The sequence below is a fragment of the Malurus melanocephalus genome, unplaced genomic scaffold (assembly GCF_030028575.1).
Source record: "Malurus melanocephalus ecotype Western Australia unplaced genomic scaffold, MMel_1.1 scaffold_37, whole genome shotgun sequence".
In the NCBI taxonomy this organism is placed as follows: Eukaryota; Metazoa; Chordata; class Aves; order Passeriformes; family Maluridae; genus Malurus; species Malurus melanocephalus.
Window position 1 is genome coordinate 1,398,071 of NW_026623269.1, and position 21,871 is coordinate 1,419,941.

The following is a 21,871-nucleotide window of genomic DNA, read 5'->3' on the forward strand; positions in this document are numbered from 1 at the left end:
TAAAATTTCCTTCAATGCAAATTTAAGTATTTATTTCTTAATATGTAACAAAACAGAAAAAAAGTAAATTCTCTAGAATACATCAGCTTTTGTCATTTCATTTACTTCATGCTTTTCTTTATCAGTTTACCAAGCCCTTTGAAATATTGAACTGCTTCCCTTCTTTTCCTCCCTTTTCCCCTTGCCTCCACTTCCTCAAAGAGACATGCTTAGTTTTGGAATTTCTGTATCACAGGCAATTCAACTTCTGAAACAGACAGACTATGTAGAYAATTATAAGGCATTTTCTAAGAAATTAACTTTTTTCAAAAACTTCAGTAATAATCTCTGTATATACTTAAATATAAAGTGTATTTCAGTGCATGGTTAACATAATTTCTCTGAAGTTATTTATTGTGATTGGAACTGCTCAGTAATTCTCTGAATAACTACCTWCCTTACCCAGCACCATCTAAAAAGCCTTTAGATTTTTCACAATTGCACATATTTAAAGAATTTTCAGTGAGTTTTTACAGAAAATATTACACTTTAAGACACTGCACTTGTATGACACATTTTTACCATAAACCCATATTTACAAATCTTCATCTAAGTCCCTACACAAGGGCCTAGGCCCTTTTTAATTCAGTCATTTTTAGAAATAAATTCTATTATAGAAAGCTTTCAGTTCTCAAAGACAATTCCACTTTACATATAGTTGCAATCACCTTTAGCATAATTACTAAGGAACAAACACCCTTTTGAAAAAGCACTTGCAGTGTAATACTAAACAGAACCTAAGAACCACGTGCTTATCTTTCTACTCCCCCAAAAAGCAGCAAATTTAAATTGTAACACGACTTCCTATTAGGAACCATGTAGTGTTGAAGTGCAATATTTGGAAAAGTCAGTTCCATTAGAATATTTACATACTGTTGGTGTTTTTAATGCATCRTAAACATCCATCTATTCATCCTTAATGCAGACCATATCCTTGGGTTTACTAAGGCTCTTCACTTCCTCCAGTAGTCTTTTAGGTGTCAGAATATGAGTAGAACCTGACAAAAKAATGTAAGTATGAACTGTATCAGTCAAATTCAGACTTTCAGACATTCTSTCTTTAAAACACCAGTTACATGCCAGTGATTTTTACTGTACCTGGAAAACTGACAAGTACAACAGTTCAAAGTGTTTTCATATAAAGCACCATCGTGTAAGTGCCACCATTAGGTAGGCAATGTCCCTTTTCCCACACTCAGACATCCAGATCAGGACTCTAAACACAWGTTTCAAGTCCTAGTCTGCCCTGTTTCAAAGACAGACTTGAACCTGGCCCACTTTTGCTGTATGCAATTGTCCCAACCTGCAAGAAACTGCCACTCTGTAGAAGGGTGAGTTAATAAGAGACTTTATCCTAGAATCAAGAACCTATCTGGATTCAAGGTTATCACAAACAGTAGCATTCCACAGAAATACCAGTTACAGAAAACAAGCTTTTACTGACTAACATTTCCTTGAGAAAACAAAATCCAAGTCTTGWGCAGCAAAGAAAATCCTTATTATTCTTCAGGAGTGCACAACTACCTCGTTTACTCTCACAGAGCATGATTATAACTTCTGCCATGAAGGGTCACCCTACAATTCKGAAGGCAACAAGTGGTGTCACTCTGAAGGTGCTTGATAGACTCAAGAATTCCTTGAGTCCTGAATCAGGAACACAGCAAAATTTTTATCTTTCAGTMATCCATGTGGAAATTTGGAAATTATCACCTTCCCTCAGAAATCAGGATTAGAAACAAAACTACTAGAATCATCTCTAAACAAAAGGGAAGATGGTGCTGTGGCGAGGGCCGGATACCACAGTGGAAGAGTAACCTACACTAAACATGGTTTTGTAAACCAGTCACCGATGAAGAAATCATCTTGTTAAACTACATTCCTGCTGTCCTGGTCTTTCCATTGCTACTCAAAACTACAACCAGCATTAAACCTACCTCAACCACCACCAATAAAAACAACAAATTAAAAAACAACAAATAAAAAACAAACAAAAAAAACCCTAACCACACAAAAACACACCTACAATACCCCTGAATATTTTGAGGTAACAGACTCTAGATTTCAGAATCAAGATTGTCACTGTTTTAGGGAAGAGTATTTATTTAAAATCATGGTAGAAGGTGAATAGATTCAATCCTTTCTGAAACTTAAGACTAAATTTAATGGCCAGCTGAAGACATCTCAAGCAGTTCACAAKGCTTTAGAAGACCATGCACCCAGCTATCTGCTGGCACTGCAGATTGACACTGGTCTGTGGCAAGGTTCTGCACCTAGGAGTTCTGCTATATTATAAATATGTACATGTTTTAGCACCTAATTATTTCCTGTAATGCTATTTAAAATTCACCTGAAGCACAGAAGCTGATGGAATAAGCATCTGCTCCCTCCAAAATGCTGGGATATTACTACACCAGGTGCCAACTGYCAAATCTTAAGAAGGGGAGTATTCAGGACAAAAGCAATTAATCMTTGTGTGGTTTATGCAAAGTCTCTCAAGTAGCCAAAACAGAAACTAGAAAATGCTGCAAAGTCAACTGATCTACACTGAAAAAGTRGTTTGGGGTTTATTTGTTTTGTTTCCTTTTTTGAGTGGAATTTTGATTAGGATTGTTAGGGTTTTTTAATACTTRTCTTCCTTCCAAAGTGAGCAATTTTGTACTAGTCTGTCAGTTTTCCTACTTCCAAAAGCAATGATAGTAGCAAGTGTCACTGAATGTAAAGCACAGGCAGATGCAGAAGTTTGTGAGGAAACTATAATGCAAAGGAATAGAGTTCTCTTCAAATCTTGTATGCTATACATTKATATATTTCTCTGACATAATTCTTCTGTAGAGTATAACTGTTCTTTTTGTCCCTAATATCCTGTTGCAAAAAAAAACCTCCAAACATCAAACAAGTTGAGATAAACTGAAAAGATGCTTTTAAGTGCAGAGTTTTATGAAATACACTAGCTATCGTATTAGTRTAGTGAACCAACAGAAGGAATCTAAGAAAAATTATTACATTTTCCAGAACCACACATAGTACAGAACACACCACCCTTTTTCCAGGGCAAGCTTACCTATAACAACTTCACAGGACTTGTAGGCCTCAGAAACTTCGTAAGCACTGCGCATCTCYGAGTATGTGATTCCTCCAATCACAAATATAATCAGTCTTGCACTGCTCTTCCGCTCCTCTCTGTAACTTGCTTTAGGTTTCTGGCGTGCACTGCAAAGGAGTTCATAAGATGACATTTATACAGCTTGCTTGATTAATTTTTGGTTAAAATCATATACTCAACAATCAGTGGTAATTTCTGTTGTGCAGTTCATGGTTTAATTTTAATTTCAGCAGAAGTTTTTAGATAMATTGACAGTTTGAAACATTTAATAAAAAAAAGCAATCACATTACTCAAACTGTKTAAGTATCACTAGGGGGAAAATAAATACAAAACAAAAACCTTGTTGCACACATGGCTAACATGCCAAGGACTCCTGCCAAGCAGCTTAACTCTGCATGCTACCAATTTCAGTGGCATTTTTCATGAGAGGTTCGTTGAAAACACCTRTAGTCTTAGGTTTTTCAGTCTCTGAACACAAACAGAATCTCTAAAGAAAATATTTGTCTGTTATCAAATGAGATTCAGATACCTAGGGGAAAAAAAAAMCAACCTGCTACTCTTAAAAGTCTAATACACACATGTAGTAATTGCAGACTCAGATAGTCATCTGCACTCCTGATCTCTCTCTAGTGCCTTAAAGATTCCTACATTTCACCAGCCTATATGACAGAGATCAAGTTACAGTGTACAGGAACTTGCTCTAGTATTCCCTTGCACTGATCATCCTAGTGCATATCCAGGAACCTAAGGATATATCATCAACAGTCTGATTAGCAGTGGCAGTAAAAAACCTGTTTTCTTAAGGCTGTGCATCTCTACTTTTTGYCTTTTCTTTAGTAAGGTACAAATTCCAATTCAAGTGTGTCTTCCACAGTYACAGTATGTTTAATGTTTGCCTCCCTAAATTCCAGCATCTGAATAGTGCAGTGAGCATTCCTGAGAGAGGAACACTCTTAGTGAGCATTCCTGCAATAGAAACACTCCTAAGAGTCTCTACTCAGSTCCTAAGAGTCTCTATTCAGTTGTCTCACCATTTAAATAACACTACAAAGAGTGGTAAAATTCTCARATTGGCAGATACTGGTCATGAGCTTCAAGAGCTAGTGGAATTAAAAAGAGAAWGAAGGAACAGTACAAGTTAGCGAGCAAAAAAAGAATTCCAAAAATCACCTCTCAGTGATAATTAAACATGCAAGTACACATTTCACATCCAATAGCAGAGAGCTCGTTTCAAGATGTCCAACTCTCCTGGATTTGCCTAAAGCACTCACTGACAAGAGGGGTCAAATGCCTAACAGGCCCATATTTCCTAATGAGAAAGCCTGCAGAAGATAAATTTATCTTCCTGAGGTCATTAAGTCACTAATAAACTCAATGGTTTAAACTTCTCATTCTGGGAACATGAAATRTTATTTCTAACCTTGAAGCAAAAGGGAGATACTACAAATAAAAATGCTATACCCTACTAAAAATTATTAAAGTAACAACCAAATTKARTATGTTTTAGATTAAATAAAAATATAAGCTTGGCATATTGACATTACCTTACATATGTTATTTCACTGTTCTGTAAAGCACACTTCCRTAACACYTTGGAATGTAAATGACAAAAATACTGATATGGGTAAATTATGTTCCAGCAAATTAAACCATTTACCTTACTGCTCCTGAACCATTCCAGGTGGGAGGACACCGAGAACAGTAAGGCCAGTCTTTCGAATCTAGTTTGTTCTCTATAGCATCCTGAAGTGCAAAATAAAGACACACTTGAAACAGCCATGCAGACCTTAAYCCCACCAAGTTCCAGCTTTCAGAAAGTGTGTCTAACTGGAATTTCATGCCAACACATGCAGCTCGACAAATAATTTCACATGAATAGCATCACATGAATAACACTCCTATGTAATGAAATGCTACACCACATAATGCTAAAAATGCATTACAAGTGTTTTGTGTATCACAAGGAATTGGGAGTACATATTTTTTTATAAACATATTACTGATTTAACTGTACAGATTCCTCTAGCAGCTTTTAATCTGTAATGACCCAAATGCATTTAATTTCTATGTAGCAGTGTATGAGAGAAGTCAAAAACCCCTGACACCATAAATGAACATGTGAAAGACACCAAGAATCTGTGAATCACAGAACTGGGTCAGCATAACACTCAGTAAACTCACTGTCCTGTGTGACACCAGTCGGTGACAGGAAGAGGTTTAAGAACAATGAAACTACACTTCTGTCAAGGAACACYTTCCAGCCTCTACCACACTACAGTTTAGATTTGAATTGCAGTTTAAAGACCCATTGGAGTTAAAACCAAAGAGATACAGATCTTAAAATACAMCAAACACTGCCAATCCCAGGACAAGCTGTTCTAAAAGACTTCTGGCTTTCACTTTCATTTGCTTCACCTTTAAAATGACCTCYAATAAGGAGTATTACTAACACACAGCAGTCTAATGTTCTGTATTAGAGACAGACTACAAATGATCATTCTGTCCACCAGATGTATTTAACAAAATTTATTCAAAATACTATGGAATTCAAAAGATTGGCTATAATGGCTCAGTCGAGTAAATTTCTGCACTGCACCCATTAATTATTTAGTTGGTCAAATTTACCTCCATAACATCTTTGATAACAGGAGTCCACCTAGAAAGCTGAAAGGTTTCTTCTGAAGAACGGTCCCTTCTTGGGTATTTATGCTGCTGAGCAACAAACTGAAAGATTTTCAAAATATGGTTGTATTATTCAGTGTTTGGATTTTTCAAACTTACTAGCAGTCAGTAGCAGAAGGAGGAGGGATAAGTAGGAAATTCTAAATAAATAAGAATAATAACAAAGGAAAACAACTAATACCTCTAGAATTCAGGATATACCAGAAATACCAACTTCAGAGACAACTGAGTAAGCTGCAAGTTTCCAAAACCAACTAGCTCAAGTCACCATTTGATGATTACAGAGGCAACATTATGGGTATTTAGTTTAAACAACTAACATGAATAATTTCCAAAGGGTTTACCACTTTAACACATTACAGAAACAAGAATTCCTAGTAATTATCTGCTTTCAAAACCAGACCTGGATAATATTGCTAAGAGTTGCTAAAAGAGCTGCAGGAGCTTGGACGGTAGGAAATTACAAAATAAATAAATACATTCTTACTGAAGAGATAACAGGAACATCAAGGTATTTCCAATTTCTTATCATATCACTATCACTTTCTATTTGTACATTCTGGATCAGCTTGTCCAAGTTCTCCTGGGTAGTTCCTTCAACATATGGAAAACAGACAACAATTACCAAGTGACTGTGAGTAAGACCAGTTTTGTCTCACACGTTCTATTATTTAGTCCAGGACTTTTTTGTTTGGCCTAAGTTTAACATAATACTGTATTTKAGATAAAATTTTGTTTAATGGTTCATTTTTGAGACCAAAACTCAATATTGTTACAGATTCCTCAGACCAACRTTTTGCCAATTTGCTCCTTCTCTACAAATTCTTCCCTACTGACTTAATTTTCAGGTTGCAATGGACATGGAGCTCCCCATTCAACAGCTTCAATACTGTGTGAAAATAAGAAAACAAACTATTGTACACATGCAATAACAATGATACTAAAATACTGTATGAATCTATACTTGCATTGCTTCTCTTAATTCTGTATCAATAGTATCTTGGCTACTAATTTGAGAAGAGATACAGAGCAGGGACAGAATTTCTTTCAAACCCAACTATCAACTCCAATACAGAGACTCATGTTAAGAAAATCCACTACATTATCCTAAAATTTGTGTTCAAGCTCATAGCACTGAGGAAAAAAAACAGGGCAAATTGTCATACCATTTGTACTAAAGATATACAGGAGAATAGCTCTGATTTTGTCATAGCTGTCATGACTCTTGTTGAGCAGAACTGGAAGTAGGACCCTCATGGAGTCTTTCACTTTTTGACCTTCTGCATCAGTTCCAAGAGCCAAGTCCTAAATTAATAAAAAATGAAAATGGACACCACAGTTAAAATCATTAAAGTAATTAAAATCAGTATTGTTCTGTGTGTTTTGAAACCATGGGTTTCAGGAAACAATCAAGCTGCATCAATTTCAACTCAGTATGACAAGTCTGACATTTATTTCAATAGTTACAGCATTATAATAACACTACGTAACACTCTTAAACATTTAAAACTCTGTGATAGCTAGAATTCTTGGAAATTATAGTCACAATGTAATGCCTCGCCCTAAAAGGTGGTTTTCCCAGACATTTAAAAAGGGCTTCCCTCTGCACAACATATTAAAGCAACCTCATAGGAGTTTTGAACCACAAAAACAAAGATCCTTATACAAATCAACCGGATTTCAAGAAAAAAAAAAGAACACCCAAAACTCTTAGGAACACCTCCTTATTGGTAGATTAAAAGCCTTGTGTATTTCAGTTAGTTTTCATACCACTACTTCAAAAACTGATCAAAAAATAAAGGCAAAAGACATAGTAATTTAATAGTTAAAGCAAGCTTCTCTTGCTGCACACAAAAAAGCAGTACTTGCAATATTTGGAAAGTTGTTCTTTCATTTGTGGCTTTTTTTAAACATACCTGTTCAGTTTTACAAAGCCTTTCTATGTTAGGTTTGAACTTGCTCATGCAATCTTCTGCTATGTTAAGATGAACAACTTGCTATAAGACAGAAAAGAACCAAAGAAGAAAATCACAGGCTGCCATAACTTGCTTTTTTTTTCTAGCATATCAATCATTTTTATTGGCTACAAGAGTCAATCCTTCAACTATCCTTCATAACCATCATGCATTTTCTGTTTTACCCTTCCCTTAGAGACTGACCCCCATAATATMTTTTAAAACATTAAACTGTTACGATATCTTCAGTCCTCAAAGAACACAAATAATTACATYTTTTACATAGTGAAATTAAACAGGTGGAAACAAGTTTATTTCTCCAAATTTTACAGTAGGTGAACATATTAATTTGGAGAACAACTATATAGCACACTACAAGAAAATAACAAACTGAAACTAGACTTCAATAAAACAAAGTTAAAGTGCACAGAATTATTTACTGTGAAGTTGTGATAGCAAAAGACCCCTTACCTTACTAATCTCTTTACGATAGAGTGGCATCTTCTTCATCAGCTGGGACAGAGCAGATATGGATAACTGTGAAGAAATGACACAAGTTGAAAGTAGATTCCCTCAATAAATGGCATCACTATTTCCCTTCCTGTTGCAGCCTTGCTTCCCCCACAGCCCCTGAAAATTCCAGTTGAGAAAAGCCTTAATTTCTCCAATGGGTCCATGGATCTGATCAGCTGAAAATAATTAAATTACCAGGAAAAACAGTATCTCAACTTAAACAACTTACCTTTCCTTCTGCTGCTTTTGTTTTTGATGAAGCTTCTTTCAAMAGTTTTGGTATTTCCCTGAAGAAAAGAGGAAAATAATGAAAGGCAACAGCACAGAAGTTCTTAAATATTTTCTTAAAATCTTAGAAGATTTTGCAACCAGAACTTAGAAGTTCTGCAACCAGAACTTCTGAATGAAAGTAAAAGCTTGAAATACAGGTATCTCTTCAGAGAAAATAGCGATTTTGACAAAGGAAAYAAACATTCTTTTTGAAATATCTTCGTAACATAATTTGAAGTAGCAGCTTGGTAGCATTGTATGCAAAACAACCCCTTCAGATTTAAAATATTTGAAAACACACCCCAGGCAAGGATTTGTTTTCCATTTACCTCAAGAACTGTAAGCAGCATTAGTATAACTGCATACCGGGGTACATACTGWATTTTTGAAGCACAATTTCTTCTTGGCRAAGAAATYACTTAAGCGAATCCAGTCTATATTGCAAATCACGTTCAATCACTACTGCCTGTATTCCTACTCAACAGCTCACACACCTCCCCGCTCAAAGAAACCAACCAGTTGGGTTTGTTCTTTATTCACATACTCTATCACATCTGCAATATGCTTGTGCCGCATCTTCACCCACAGGTCATCATCTTCCTCCAAAATTGCCTCCTTTTCCTTCCCTCCAGAGCCTTCTGCTTTGTATCTTCCAAAAGAAAATTCAGGCAATTATTTGGGTTTCCCCCAGTTCTCATTCCTTATTACAGAATTATTTAATCAACATAAATGGTGATAGCAGTAATATACAAAGGTTTTAATTTATAAGCCATGCTATTCCCTGACAAAATATCATTTACAGAAGGATWTTACATATTATATCTTTAAACTCAGAAGCAGCACATGAATTTTAGAATGATGATTTGGGGCAATAGCTTCTGGTCAATCTTTTAAACCAACAGTAACTAGAGTTTTAAACACACATTTACATGCACCTCAATTTCTCCCCAGCTTTCAATGTCAACTTCCCTTTGGTTTCAAATGCAAACTGCACAAAGTAATACACACTGCAATTGCCACATGCAGCTTTCTCCGTGTACTGCAAGACGCTTTATAACTAAAGCAAAATGAAGTCACATTCACCAACAACATGCTAAGCAGGACAAAGTACTTCACATATAAAAGAAACATGCTGCACAGCATTAGAGAGCAGCTATTACGTGACTATAAACAGCAATAAACCTAAAACAAGACAGCAATCATGCCACATAATATTTTCACATTTACAGAAACTTACAGAGTGCAGATTGCCAGAAAGCAGAAGATAAAAAAAWTTACAAGATTAATGGTGGAAGTCAGATCATGACTACCTAGAAAACATAATCTGCTACATCTTCATACCCAGCAATTAAACCCAGATTCATAAAACTCTACACTTTCTATTAAAATGTTCACTCAGTGCTTCTGACTGAAGATATACATTCCTCTTTGTTTGGCTAAGCAATGAGGCCACGAGGTCTCCTTTGCTGTAGTGGGTCATCACAAAGCAAAATCCTACTAAAATGCTTGTTGTCAGAACAATCAGAGAGTGAAGCACATAACTTATCCAAACTAACATTATCTACTCCAAACAGTGCTTATAAACTGAACACAACTGACTTAAACATGTACTTAGAATAGAAACATGTACATTTTAAGAACTGCAGAAACTAAATGACTGGAGCTACAAAAGTGAGCATTCCTGAGAAATAACCTAGCTTTTTCTCAGTATTCACTAGTGGTCTTGTTTGTGTTGTTACGCCAAAGAAGTTGAAAATATGAAAGTAAATCTAGAGCATTTCAATGTGCACTACCAAGGCTTTACTTCAAGAGTAGTTCTTAAAAAATGAGTAGTTCTTGAAAAATATTCATTAGGCGCAAGACTTAGCAAAAATGCCAATTAGATTCTACCTAATCTCAACTAAGTGAGATGAAGTTACAAATCCAAGAAGAAAGACTAACAATAAGTGAAGCAACCATTATGCAATACAAGCAGCTAATATTGCCATGGTGGAACTGAGCTAACCAATCTCAGAAATTTTATAATCAAGAATAAACTCTTTAGATTTTTCTTTTTAAGTACTTGCTTGTAAGTATCATTTTCAATGGGTAGCAGATCATAAGCCATTGCCTGGAAGGTGAGTTCATGGAGCACAGTTGATACTGGGTCAAAGCCACGATCAATTATTATTAGTTGGGAGTGGGTTTTAGCCTAGAAAGCCATCAAACGAACAGAGTTAAGACATACAGCACAAAGTTAATGCATGTTAAATCTATTTGCATTAAGTCACAGCACTGCAGATATTTTTAGAAAAATAACTGGAAAACACTGAAGTATGCTCGAAGTGTTGAAACATTTTAATTATACAATGGTTTTAAATACTAATTTTAAGGCAATGTTTTTAATCCTCAGCAATGCATTCAGACATCTGAATGTTGCTCATCTAATGAACAAAAAATGTCAAGGAAAAACAATCAAACAAAAACCAAAAAAGGGTGCCCACTGACTTTTTATCAATAACTCCATTGTTTGCATTGCAGAACAGATTATGCTGTAATACAGAAAAACTCCTCGCATTCAACTGAAAGCTTCATTTTGGGATTTAGTAAAGTGACAGTAGCAGCAGGTACATTTACTTCTGCAGCAAAGTGCAGTCACAAAATCAGAATTTACCCCATAGTTTTGTGTCTRAGCAGCTGCCCCAATTGGGCCTTACTTGTAATTACAAAAAACAAAAAAAAAGAAACAAACATTTTAGTTCACTTTCTACCTTTATTTGGCTTTTCTCATCTGTTTTGTAGTAGTTTTCAAGASTTTTTTCAACAAGCTGTGCGAGTTTGCTGGCTCTATCAGATGGTCCACTGGGAAAAAAGGAAGCATGCAAAAATAACTTAAATTTCTTCATCAGAGTACTAAAATGCTACCTTTCAAACAGAAAACTCCCTAGATAGATCCTCCGGTTTCACAAGCAGTTTCTGAGCTCCATTCTAAGTATTTCCAATATATTTTCCCTTTTGCATTATGATTTTACTCTTTGAATGTTTCAGGTATTTCATACAGTAGAAKGAGCTTCAGCCAAAACACTGACATTAGCTGGCATATAGCCCAGCACCTAAAGTTTCACTAAGAGGTGGGAAACAAGAAAGAAAAAAAAAGAAAAAAARAAAGAACAGGAAAAACAGAGTCAAGTAGTTATTTGTTACCTTTGCAGAGAATAAGACACCACTTCACATTACACCACAGAATACAGTTCTTGAATACAATTTCAGATGCTTACTTTGACTTCAAAGATACTAAATCTGTAATCCCTTTCAAAGCTCAAAAGAGGCATTCTTCTCAATATCTCTACTACAAGAAATCCTAATCCCATCTGCCACAGCAATTTCTGAATTCCTTGGTGCCAGACAGAGCTGCAAATGGATGAACAGCAGCAGTGTTGTTACTGGATTATGCATGTGGCATACAAGAATGCAGWATATCAGTGTCATCCTACTGCACAGACATGAAACAAGCCATTCAGAACAAGCCAGAGTCTAGCAAGTGCTGCTAGATGCATGTACATAGAAAAAAGCACTGCTCTATCTACACTTCACAAATTCCTATCATTCCATATTTCAGACATGTGGATTAAAAACAATCAATACAAAAAAAAAAACTTTAAAAAAAATCAACCTATGCTGTAGCTTCAAGCTATGATCAAACAATGTGGTAAATCCTAGAAGTGAAAGCAGTTACTATAAAACACTAATTCTGYCCCACCTTTTATATCGCACCCCTGGATTCTCATCTAGTGTGGCACACAGGGTAACAATTTGTTCAGCCATTACTTGCAGCACAGCATCTTTGTCCTTTGTCTTTTCCAGAGCTGGACTGTAGCAGCGGTAGAAAGCATCTGGGATGTTGAGAGTAAATACCTATGTAAAGCACAAGTGAAAAAACAAAGGCCTAACTTGCAGGTTGYCAAAATACCTGGTAAAAAGTTTGTTCATAATTTAAAACTACTGGCTACAAGAAAACATCATACATAATACACTTAAGAAAAAAATAAACAAAACACCACACTTCATTCTTCTATCCTTGCCCTGTTGAGCTCATCATCTTCTTGTTCTCAGACKTTTTCCCTATCACTCTCCTCCATAAATTACTCTGTCTATCAAATTACTTACTGTCTGTTCAGACAGAAGGAAGGGAGAGAAAGACAGGAAGAACTAAACACCCTTCAATGGCTTGTACRGAGCCATACAAGGCAATATCAGAATGATCATAAAAGATATCAAGGTTAAATTAGTTTAAAAGAAAGCTTACATATTGTATCTGCTTATAATATGAAGACTTCACCTTCAATAACTGAAATTCTTTAAATGCCTGAAGCCTTGATTAAAGCAGCTTAGTACTACACAGATGAAAAGCTTTTTCAACAGTTTTGTAAATGGAATGTAAACAGGGAAACAATCCCATTGACAGTAAATGGATTTTCTCTAGCCTCAATTGGACTCTGTAACTACAGAGCCAAAGAAYGTCCATCCAGATAAAAATGTTTGCTTCATTTGAGTAGATAATCATCTGAACTTTGCCAAGTGCTCAGCCTGATTATTTACTCTTAGCATCCCAGAAAGCAGGCAGACCAGTTAACACTGTTCCTCTGCTAAGGATTCAAAATGCTCTCCCGCCCTGACAGTAAGAATACAAAACTACAGTAAAAACAAGAAGAGTGTTGCCCAGCTTCTTTTCAGCTTCAGAAAAGCAGTCCTGATTTCTGCTTTGATGGAGACCCTCCAGAGAACCACGACCACAGAATTTTCATAGAATTTATTTGGTACAGAAAGCTACAAAACTTCTTCTSAAAAGCAGCTTTGGCAGGGCTCCCAAACCAGTGTCAAACAAAACTTGTAAACATCAACCTCACTAGAAATAAACAAGCCACCCTGATGGAGTCTCAATCAAAATAATAAAGCACTCTTTATAACAAAAAGGAGTGTGTCTTCAAACTAGCAAACTGTACCACACTGARACAGGCCTAGCAGCAAACTGTCCCATATTCACCTGCCATTTGATATATACATATATAACAGCTGTCACCCTTGATACATTGATAATGTTTGACACGGGAAACATTCATGGTTATCTCTCGGACTCCCAGAACTGGGCAGAGCTTGAAGCTTTCACTGTCTTAGTGAGTATCAGTGTGCATTTCAGCCCTCTGTGTCTGATGAAGGGCATGAGTAACAATTTATTTCTCAACACAAAACCCAGCTGTATGACTGCACATAGAAAATATCCACTGGTTTCCATTGGCAGTCCAAATTTTCAATTGAGAAAACAGGATTTCCATGTTCTCCTCTCACAGAAAAGACTGTCAAGTTGTAGTGGTTTTTATTTCTTTCCCCATCAGTTCTCTTAGTCCATTTGTTCTCCTTTCCTGATTTTCACCAAGTATTGAATCCTATTCCTATGCACCAACCCACCCAATCTATCATTGTTACTACTTACACTGAGGTGTTACTAACTACTGCTTACTAAAGACAAACCAGAATATGTGCCTTCTCTTAGGGAACAGATTCCTTCTTTAACCTCCCTATTGCAACTGACACCAAATCTTGCAAAGAAGTCAAGTGCCAAGAGTAAACCTATTGACACAAGAGCATTTGTTTTCATCTGAAAAGCATAGAAAAGCACTGGGAATGTGCCTAAATGAAAAATCTCACAGAGASTTTGTCAGTCAAAAGCAACATTCTRTTTCATTGTTTCCTGGAAGGTCAGCAGCACTTGAAAACAATGCTCCAGACTATTGATCAAGAATAAAATTTACCTGAGACTCATAAGGGAAGAAGGAAATGTTGATCTCCTTGCATCTCTTTATTGATTTTGCACATGAAGACTTAATTTTATTGAAGAGATTGTCAGGACAAACTAGGGGGGAAAAAGGAAATTYTAAGTGTAAATAACTTGTATTATTCCAGCTGTCAGCTCACTTATAAGCATAYAGTATTCAGAGCAGTCAATTCCAAATTAAGTCCTAATTAACCATAAAATAAAATTTAAAAAAGCCAACTCTTCCTAAAGCAAAATAGAACATATAATCAATACCTTGCTTAAGAGACCTTTTTTGAGAAGCATCACTGGTCAATTTATACTGGCTYTTTGTAAGCAAAAAGCTTTGAACAGTCATTAGCAGTCTGCAGCTGTGAAGGATGTTGATTTTATCAAAGTAAATGTTTCTGCTATTTCTTATCATGTAGGAGAGGAAAAACATTTCCAAAGCTACAAAATGAAATTACGTGTATAAATCTAAGAGCAAAACATAGAAATATGTAATTTACAAGCTCTAAGGTGTTCCACCCCACTTCCAGGCTACTTRGATCCAAGTCTAGAAACTGAATTTAAGGAATACATGGATGACAAATACTACACAGAAAAATAACTCCGCCACCTCCAAGTCAAAGTCAAGAGACATTCCTTTCAACAGGAAAAGTTCTGGCAAGTATTCAAACTGAAAGCTTGCCCACTTGCAACCAAAGAGCATACAGCAAGATAGCAGTATTTTTCCAGAACAATAACTGCTGCTTCAACATAAAATTACACAAGAAACCAAGAGTTTTGTATAGTAATTTGATACTGCTTTGAGAACATCCAGYAGCAGATACACACAATGCACAAAGACAGCCACAACTCAGTCTCTGCCTTCAGCAGCACATTTGTGTTTTTTGTTTTCCCCTCTACACGCCATTTTAGTCACGCTCACTGACTGCAGGGGCATGKGCAGTCACATTAACCCCATTCCCACTAATTGTCTCTGCTAAGCAATTCATGTTGCTCATGCARGGGCTAAGTAGGCCCCTTCTTTCAGGGAAGGAAAAAAGCTGGCTCACAAGTCTGAAGGAACTACCTGAAGCAAMCAATTACTAACAAGCTCTTGCAGAAAGTTCTCATGCAGTTATGTTTTTTACTACTATATTGTTTATGTAGAGTTATATAGTTTTACTTGAATTGTCTTCCTCCACTCTCCAACATAGGAGAAGACTGGAATACTTAAAATAAAAACTGCATTACCTAAATTAAACGCAGAGGCAGAGAACAATCCAGATTGTTTGGTAACTGTGGAAGAAATTACTGTTGCCACACAGCGTGGTGACCACAACCTGGCAACCCAGATATTTGGTTCATGACTTGAGTCTCAAATCTTCTTGAAAGAAACAAGACATAAACTTTTCATTTACCCAACTACAGACAGGAGATGTGAGGAGCTTACTGATTTACCTATATAAAGTTAACAAACTACAGCCCAAAAGCTTACTTACAGTCAGTGAAATACACATATGCTGCTTTGTATCTGCTGGATGATTTAGTGATGAAGTCATCAATCAGTCCATCTATAGACTTATGGGAGTAAGAAAAAYAAGGAAAAAGAAAACAATCATGCATGTGTTTTGCCTTATATATATATCAAACCAAGCTTCGCCCTCCTCTCCTCCTGCCCTATTTATCAAGTCCCACTAAGGAATACTGCAATTCAACACATAAGAATCTTAAACTTACATGTTTTGTTAATTCCAGATGAAGAATAACAATTACAGATGGTCAGTCATGCACCAAGATCATTTTAGGAAGCACACAAATCAGGGTATTCTCATCATTTTCCAGATGTAACAGTGGTAAGATTTATTCTCTCAATCATTTTTAGGAAGTAACAGTAATCTCTTACTAGAGCTATTCCTTTGAATTCTACTTTTTAACATATTGCATCATTATGTGATAGAACATCTCTTTCAGTGAGGTTATGATTGCTAAGCAATGATACACTGCCCATTGACCACAAAGTACATGTTTGCAACAYATTCCATGGTGGCACTACATTGCTTTTTCATTATGGGAGACTGGGCATCATACAGAGGAGAAGCACAGAAAATGCGAAAGTTAAGTACTGCATAGCTATACACAGTAAATAAACATTTTAAAATAAGGTTGTTTTTTCAGTCTGAAAGATCTTGTAACACTTTAAAATACTAACCTTTTTGGTGGGAGTTATTAAATATATTGCTTTCATGTGTGGGACAGGCTCACGGTTTTTATATACATTCTCCACCACTATAAAGTAAGAAATATTACAGTTTATGATTAAGAGCATTATGCATCTTTAAGGAGAACACTGTACATATTTTAACRTAGAGTTGATAAAGTACCAGCAATCAAGTTGTCCACAGTATTAGAGGCAAGGATATACCTCCTGCCACGTGTTGATTTATTTTTTTTGCTACTTTATATACAGAAAGCTGCCATAAGGTTACTTCAACTCTCAGTCTAGTAACAACTAAAGCTGTAGGATTAACTTTTTCCTGGGTATTCTACACCAGTAGAATTTTGCCCTCACACAGAAGGAATGGCAACGGAAACATGCTGAAACTATGGGGCCCAATATGAAYTGTCTTGGCAAGATAGTTCTGTTTCCAGCACACTGAAAGAGAGGGAGAGAACTATGCAGGGCATCATTTTGGACTACAGCCTCTTCTGTCCTTTGTTTGCCTATTTCCTGGGAAATTACTCTCTTTCAATATMATTGCAGGCACAAATTAAGACATTTTCAGCAAATCAGCTTCACTCATCTCTTGTTTTTCTCTGTTTAATAAAGTCATTACTATATAATGTTACACTACACTAGCTTGAAAATGCAGAGAGATTCTTGTGGCTCAGAAATTTTGTGGGAGAGGGACAAGAAAGATAARTAATATCAGCCATCTGGATGTGAAAAGACGGGTTCTTTTAAGCAGTGTACTCAGTAAAAATAAAGGGTTTCTTCTTGATGAAGAGCATATATGCCCCCTGAAAGTTTCTCACAAAGCACAAGCAGCACTTCTTATGATTTAAAGCACTCACACCAAAAAGCAAAATCGATACAGCTTTGCTATTACACTTCCAGAATAATCATGTTATCCTGAATAACTGGAATAAGAATAGCCTTGCTACTTGTAGAAAAAATAATCAAGTCTAAATTATGTCCTCTAATAAAAGCATTTCTGAAAATCTAGACTTAAAGCTAATTAAAAATGAGATCATTCACATTTTGTGTATTTATTTCAATTTCAAAAACAGGCATCAGCAAACAAACACAGATTCCCATCTCCCCAAAAAAACCCAAACAAAAACCTCAAACCAAAACTCACCACAACCAAACAAAAAAAAAAGTAAAAGCACAAAACAACAACAACAAAAAAAACAAACAAACAAACAAACAAAAACCAAACCCTTAAAGCAATCTTTAGGAAAAAAAAAATTAAAAAGGGATTTGAGCTTTCAGGCACAGAAATATTTGTTTCTTTCATTAAAAAAAAATCACAATTGGCTAATTACTGCCGAAGCCTGAAAGTCTACTCTTTTAATATCTCATAACTATTTGTCTTCAGCAATCAAATAAAGGCAATTTCTCAAAATTTATCAATTTCAGTCTTTCCCTTCTTCTTACTAGGATACTGCCATCTCTATTTTAATAAGAATTATGCTTACCTGTGATGCCCTCTGCCAGTAGATCAGTCATTTTGCAGCACAGTGACAGTAATTTAGTAGTGTAATCATCTAAAAGCATTATCTAAATATAATTTAAAACAAACACACAAGTATTTAGATAAGTTAATCAGCTATGTTAAACCCATGTAATTTCTTCAACAACTTGCCACAGAAGTTTGAAGCTGAAATGACTTTCTTACTCTCTATTTTTTCATTACCTGTATATTCCAACACTGCAGGGGGAAATTAATCTCAGAAGGCAGCTCCCTATGTACAGGATTTCTAAAGATAAGTTCCATCTTAAATAAGTGCTTTGTTCCTCCCACTCATATTAGAAAGTACATTGAAACTTTCACTTGGACACAAGTCTTTCAAATTCCTGCTAATTTACCCCATGCCTGGTCAAATGTATCTGTACTTTGTTAAAATTGTTTTATAGCTTAAACAGTTCTAACAGGTATCAGTCTGCTGAATCCTGCTCCATGTGTACTGCAGTGCAGTGCAATTTTTGAAATTAATAAAGTACAAATCTTTAAAAAGAAAAGTGAAGATTAACACATTTTCTAATTTTTCTTCAAGACTAATAAAAAAACAGAGAACATTAGCCATTTGTTCTTCCTATACTAGCCTTTAGACTTTTCAAAGGTATTATACAGAGATCTGAGTTACCCAAACTAAAATCTGTTTCTTGGAGAGAAAACAATCTTAAYTGAAAATGCCACTTGTTCATTTGTTCTCAGTAATACAGATTTCTTCTTTAAGTGATGACAGCATTTTTACAAAAATTATAATAAAACTGTACCTTCCATTCTTCTTCTTTTCTAAAGTCATCAAATATTGCTGATTTTAGCTCTGTAAGAAGAAACAGTTTACCAGTTAGAGGAATCAAATTGTTACCAAGAAAAAAAAAATAATTCACCCATTTAGACTCACAGATTTTGTCTTCTCTGAATACAATCCATTAGTTTAGAAAGGCATTTTTTCTTCTACATTTACTTCCTGATCTAGGTAAGAACTATACACAACCCWGAGAGAACAGCAGGCTGCCAAGTCCCTTTGTGGAAAAAAAAAATGCAAACCACACCTTGGGGAAATTAATGAGCTGTTTACAAATCACTTCCTGAAGAAAGAACTATAAGTAAGTACTACAAAAAAGATAATTGAATCAGTTACAAAAACTARTATTATCTATGGCTAGGCTAGAACTTATTATACAAATCTAGAAAGGAACTTAAACTTGTGAAAAAAAAAATTAAAAGACAGAATTCCTTGTGGAAATGATTTTATTTAGAGCTTAACTATACACAGCAGCTTTCAGTGTATTTCCTTATTTTATCCACAGGAACTATTGGCTCCTAAATACAGGTAGCTTTCTTCATCACCATAATTGTAAACTTAACTGACAGTAAACTTGTGTGAATTAACTTTTCCACACACTTCTGCTTCAATTCTGCACACCACAACTCAAACTTCTGTGCCTATTCACAGAGCATGAATAAGATACACATCAAYGTAAGGTGCTACATGAAGTATGAGGATCAATATTTTCAGGCAAATCAGCCTTAAAAAAAACCCCAACATACATGTTTGCTGAAACATTAGGGCACAGCAGTTTATAGCCTTCAATTAACCATAAAAAGTGCCAGACAATCTCTAAAACTCAGTTCATCGATTTTCATTGTTGCAAGAGGAACTRGCTGACTAACAAAGCATTCATTTCAGAAGAATCCTCTTAACTAAGCTTGCAATATAAATGGTTTATTATTTACTCTGATTTACTGACTCTATTTTTTTTTCTCACACTAGCAACGCCAATTACAAAAGTCCTTATGCCCCTTAAACACACTAATGCTTTGATCACGTTCCTTCTGTTTAAGATCCAAGTCTTCTATAAAATATCTCAGGACAGAACACCGGCTTTACAGTCAAAGGCACAATAACAGAGCAAGACATGAGGATAATCAAAGCAGCAGAAGTGGGGACTTCTAAAGGTCAAGTTTTAAACAAAGGTATCTAACTCATACAGGCAGCATACAGGTGCCAGCAACTGAGGACTGAACAGCAGAGGGAGAGTCTGCTTTCCTCTTTCTCCGCTTCTTCTATATTCACTTCCAGCGACACAAACAACCAAACCGCAGCTTTCAGGTGGAACCAGGGGAGAAAAATGAAGACAAGACGGCAGCAGGACCTTCCCCGTTCAGTGACAGTCACCAGGCTGGCTGACAGCTCATGGGGTCACAGACTCAGTACAATTAAGCCTAGGGTGAGGTGGCTGCTAATGCCTTTTCCCTAAAAGTCTCACAGTACCYGAAATACTATAAAAGCCTTTCTAATCCAGCAAGAAAGGCAACAGTAACAATTTCATTTTCTGTAGCAAACACCAGCAGAACCTGCTCCTAAACATGGAGATAAAAATCTGCAGTTGACTTGTAAGACTACCTGGGAACACCTTCAGCGTTTTCTACTGAAAACCATGACRCCCAACACAAAGTGAGAGACAGAAAGGAGAGAGCCCCTTCTGAGGCCGGAGCACTCKCCAGAAATGCCAGTTCGGATGCAAAAGACAAGTCCCTGAAGAGCTGACTTAAGTTCAAGCTCTTCAAGAGCCGGTCYGGCCGGCTGTAGCCTGCTGAGCTCAACCTTATCTGGGAATAAGGCACACGGGTCTCTTTGCAGCGCAGTCACTGCGGACACCCGAGGCAATGCCGCAAGCGCGGACAGCCACCTCCCACCAGCGCGACGAGTCTCCACCTGTAAGAGCCGGTAGGAGCCGCCACCCACACCCTCCGCCGGCCAGCCGGCTGCCCAYAGAGCCGCCCGGGCCCGACCCCGCTCGGCCGCCTCAGCTCCGAGGCGCAGCGCGTCGGGAGCGGCCCCGGACCCCGCTCGGCGGGCACCCCCGACCCCACACACCGGGCTACGCGGAGCCGGCGCCTCAGCGGCTCCGAGCCCACCCAGGGGCCCCAGAGCGCTCGCACCGCGGGGCCGGGGAAGGAGCCCCACGGTCACTCACTCTGCCACACGGAGCTCTTCAGTCCCCTCACYGCCGGCGCCATCTTGCTGGCAGCCCCGCCTGGCAGCGCTGCCTTCCCCTCCTCTTCAGGGGCGGTGGCGAGGGCGCTGCCTGATCCCGGGCGGGGCGGGATCCTGCCGGCCGGGATCAGCCCCTGGGGAGCTCGGACCAGCCCTCCGGGAGCCGGGTCTTCTTCGTCTGCCACTATGGGGTCCGAAATTCCCACTGGGAAACTGCCTGGTGACCAGGGCTCGCTCCTGAGGAAGGAGTCTCCTGCTGCTCCTCAGCAGGTGAGCCCGGGAGGCCGGGAGCCGCTCCCGACTCCTGAGGCGGCCCCTGGCAAGGTGTGGGGARCACGGGGAAGCTGGAGACCACCTGGCCGGGGTGGCTCCGCGAAACCTGCCCTGGTCCCGCGTCCCCTCGGCGGGAATACCGGGGTTCCCTCACGAAAAAGGCCCCCAGGTTCCCGATGGCATTCGTGTAAACCAGCAAGGAAAACACTGTCGRGTTATAGAACAAGAGCGGTTGTTGACGCCTACAGACGTCTGTCWGAAGTCAGTTTGAAGACATAAAATCGTGTTCTCAAAGGGGAACCAGCAGCTGGAACAGATACGCAGGAATGCGAGGAAAAATTCTCTTTCCACAACGCCAGGTATGAGGAAGAGTAGTTCTTAGTCTGTATGGCGATGTGCCATTCAAAGGGAAGTCCTACGAGGATATAATTCCTGACAGAAATGATCCCTTTAAGTGGACAAAAATACTATAGATAAGCCGAAGAGCAAATCTCATTCGGCTTGTTTTATGAATCTTGTCCAAA

At 37.5% G+C, this 21,871-nt stretch overlaps 1 protein-coding gene across 3 annotated transcripts; it reads right to left on the bottom strand.

Moving 5' to 3' along the window:
• Positions 1-4: 4 nt before the first annotated feature.
• On the bottom strand, positions 5-21,138 carry STXBP3 (syntaxin binding protein 3). Of its 3 annotated transcripts, none has more exons than XM_057364277.1 (19): positions 21,055-21,138; positions 18,844-18,893; positions 18,042-18,123; positions 16,552-16,628; positions 15,842-15,920; positions 14,353-14,453; positions 12,303-12,457; positions 11,314-11,404; positions 10,630-10,754; positions 9,108-9,212; positions 8,523-8,580; positions 8,252-8,317; positions 7,742-7,822; positions 6,992-7,130; positions 6,313-6,419; positions 5,769-5,867; positions 4,801-4,886; positions 3,101-3,249; positions 5-1,037 (listed from the first exon to the last, which is right to left on the bottom strand). In XM_057364277.1, exons 1-19 carry the CDS (start codon positions 21,095-21,097, stop codon positions 946-948), a joined length of 1,785 nt encoding a protein of 594 aa, XP_057220260.1. In that variant the 5' UTR covers positions 21,098-21,138; the 3' UTR covers positions 5-945. The 3 variants fall into 3 exon arrangements, with proteins under 3 accessions (XP_057220260.1, XP_057220261.1, XP_057220262.1); XM_057364278.1 differs by lacking the exon at positions 21,055-21,138 and adding an exon at positions 18,975-19,050; XM_057364279.1 differs by lacking the exons at positions 10,630-10,754; positions 11,314-11,404.
• Between the last annotated feature and the right edge of the window lie 733 nt (positions 21,139-21,871).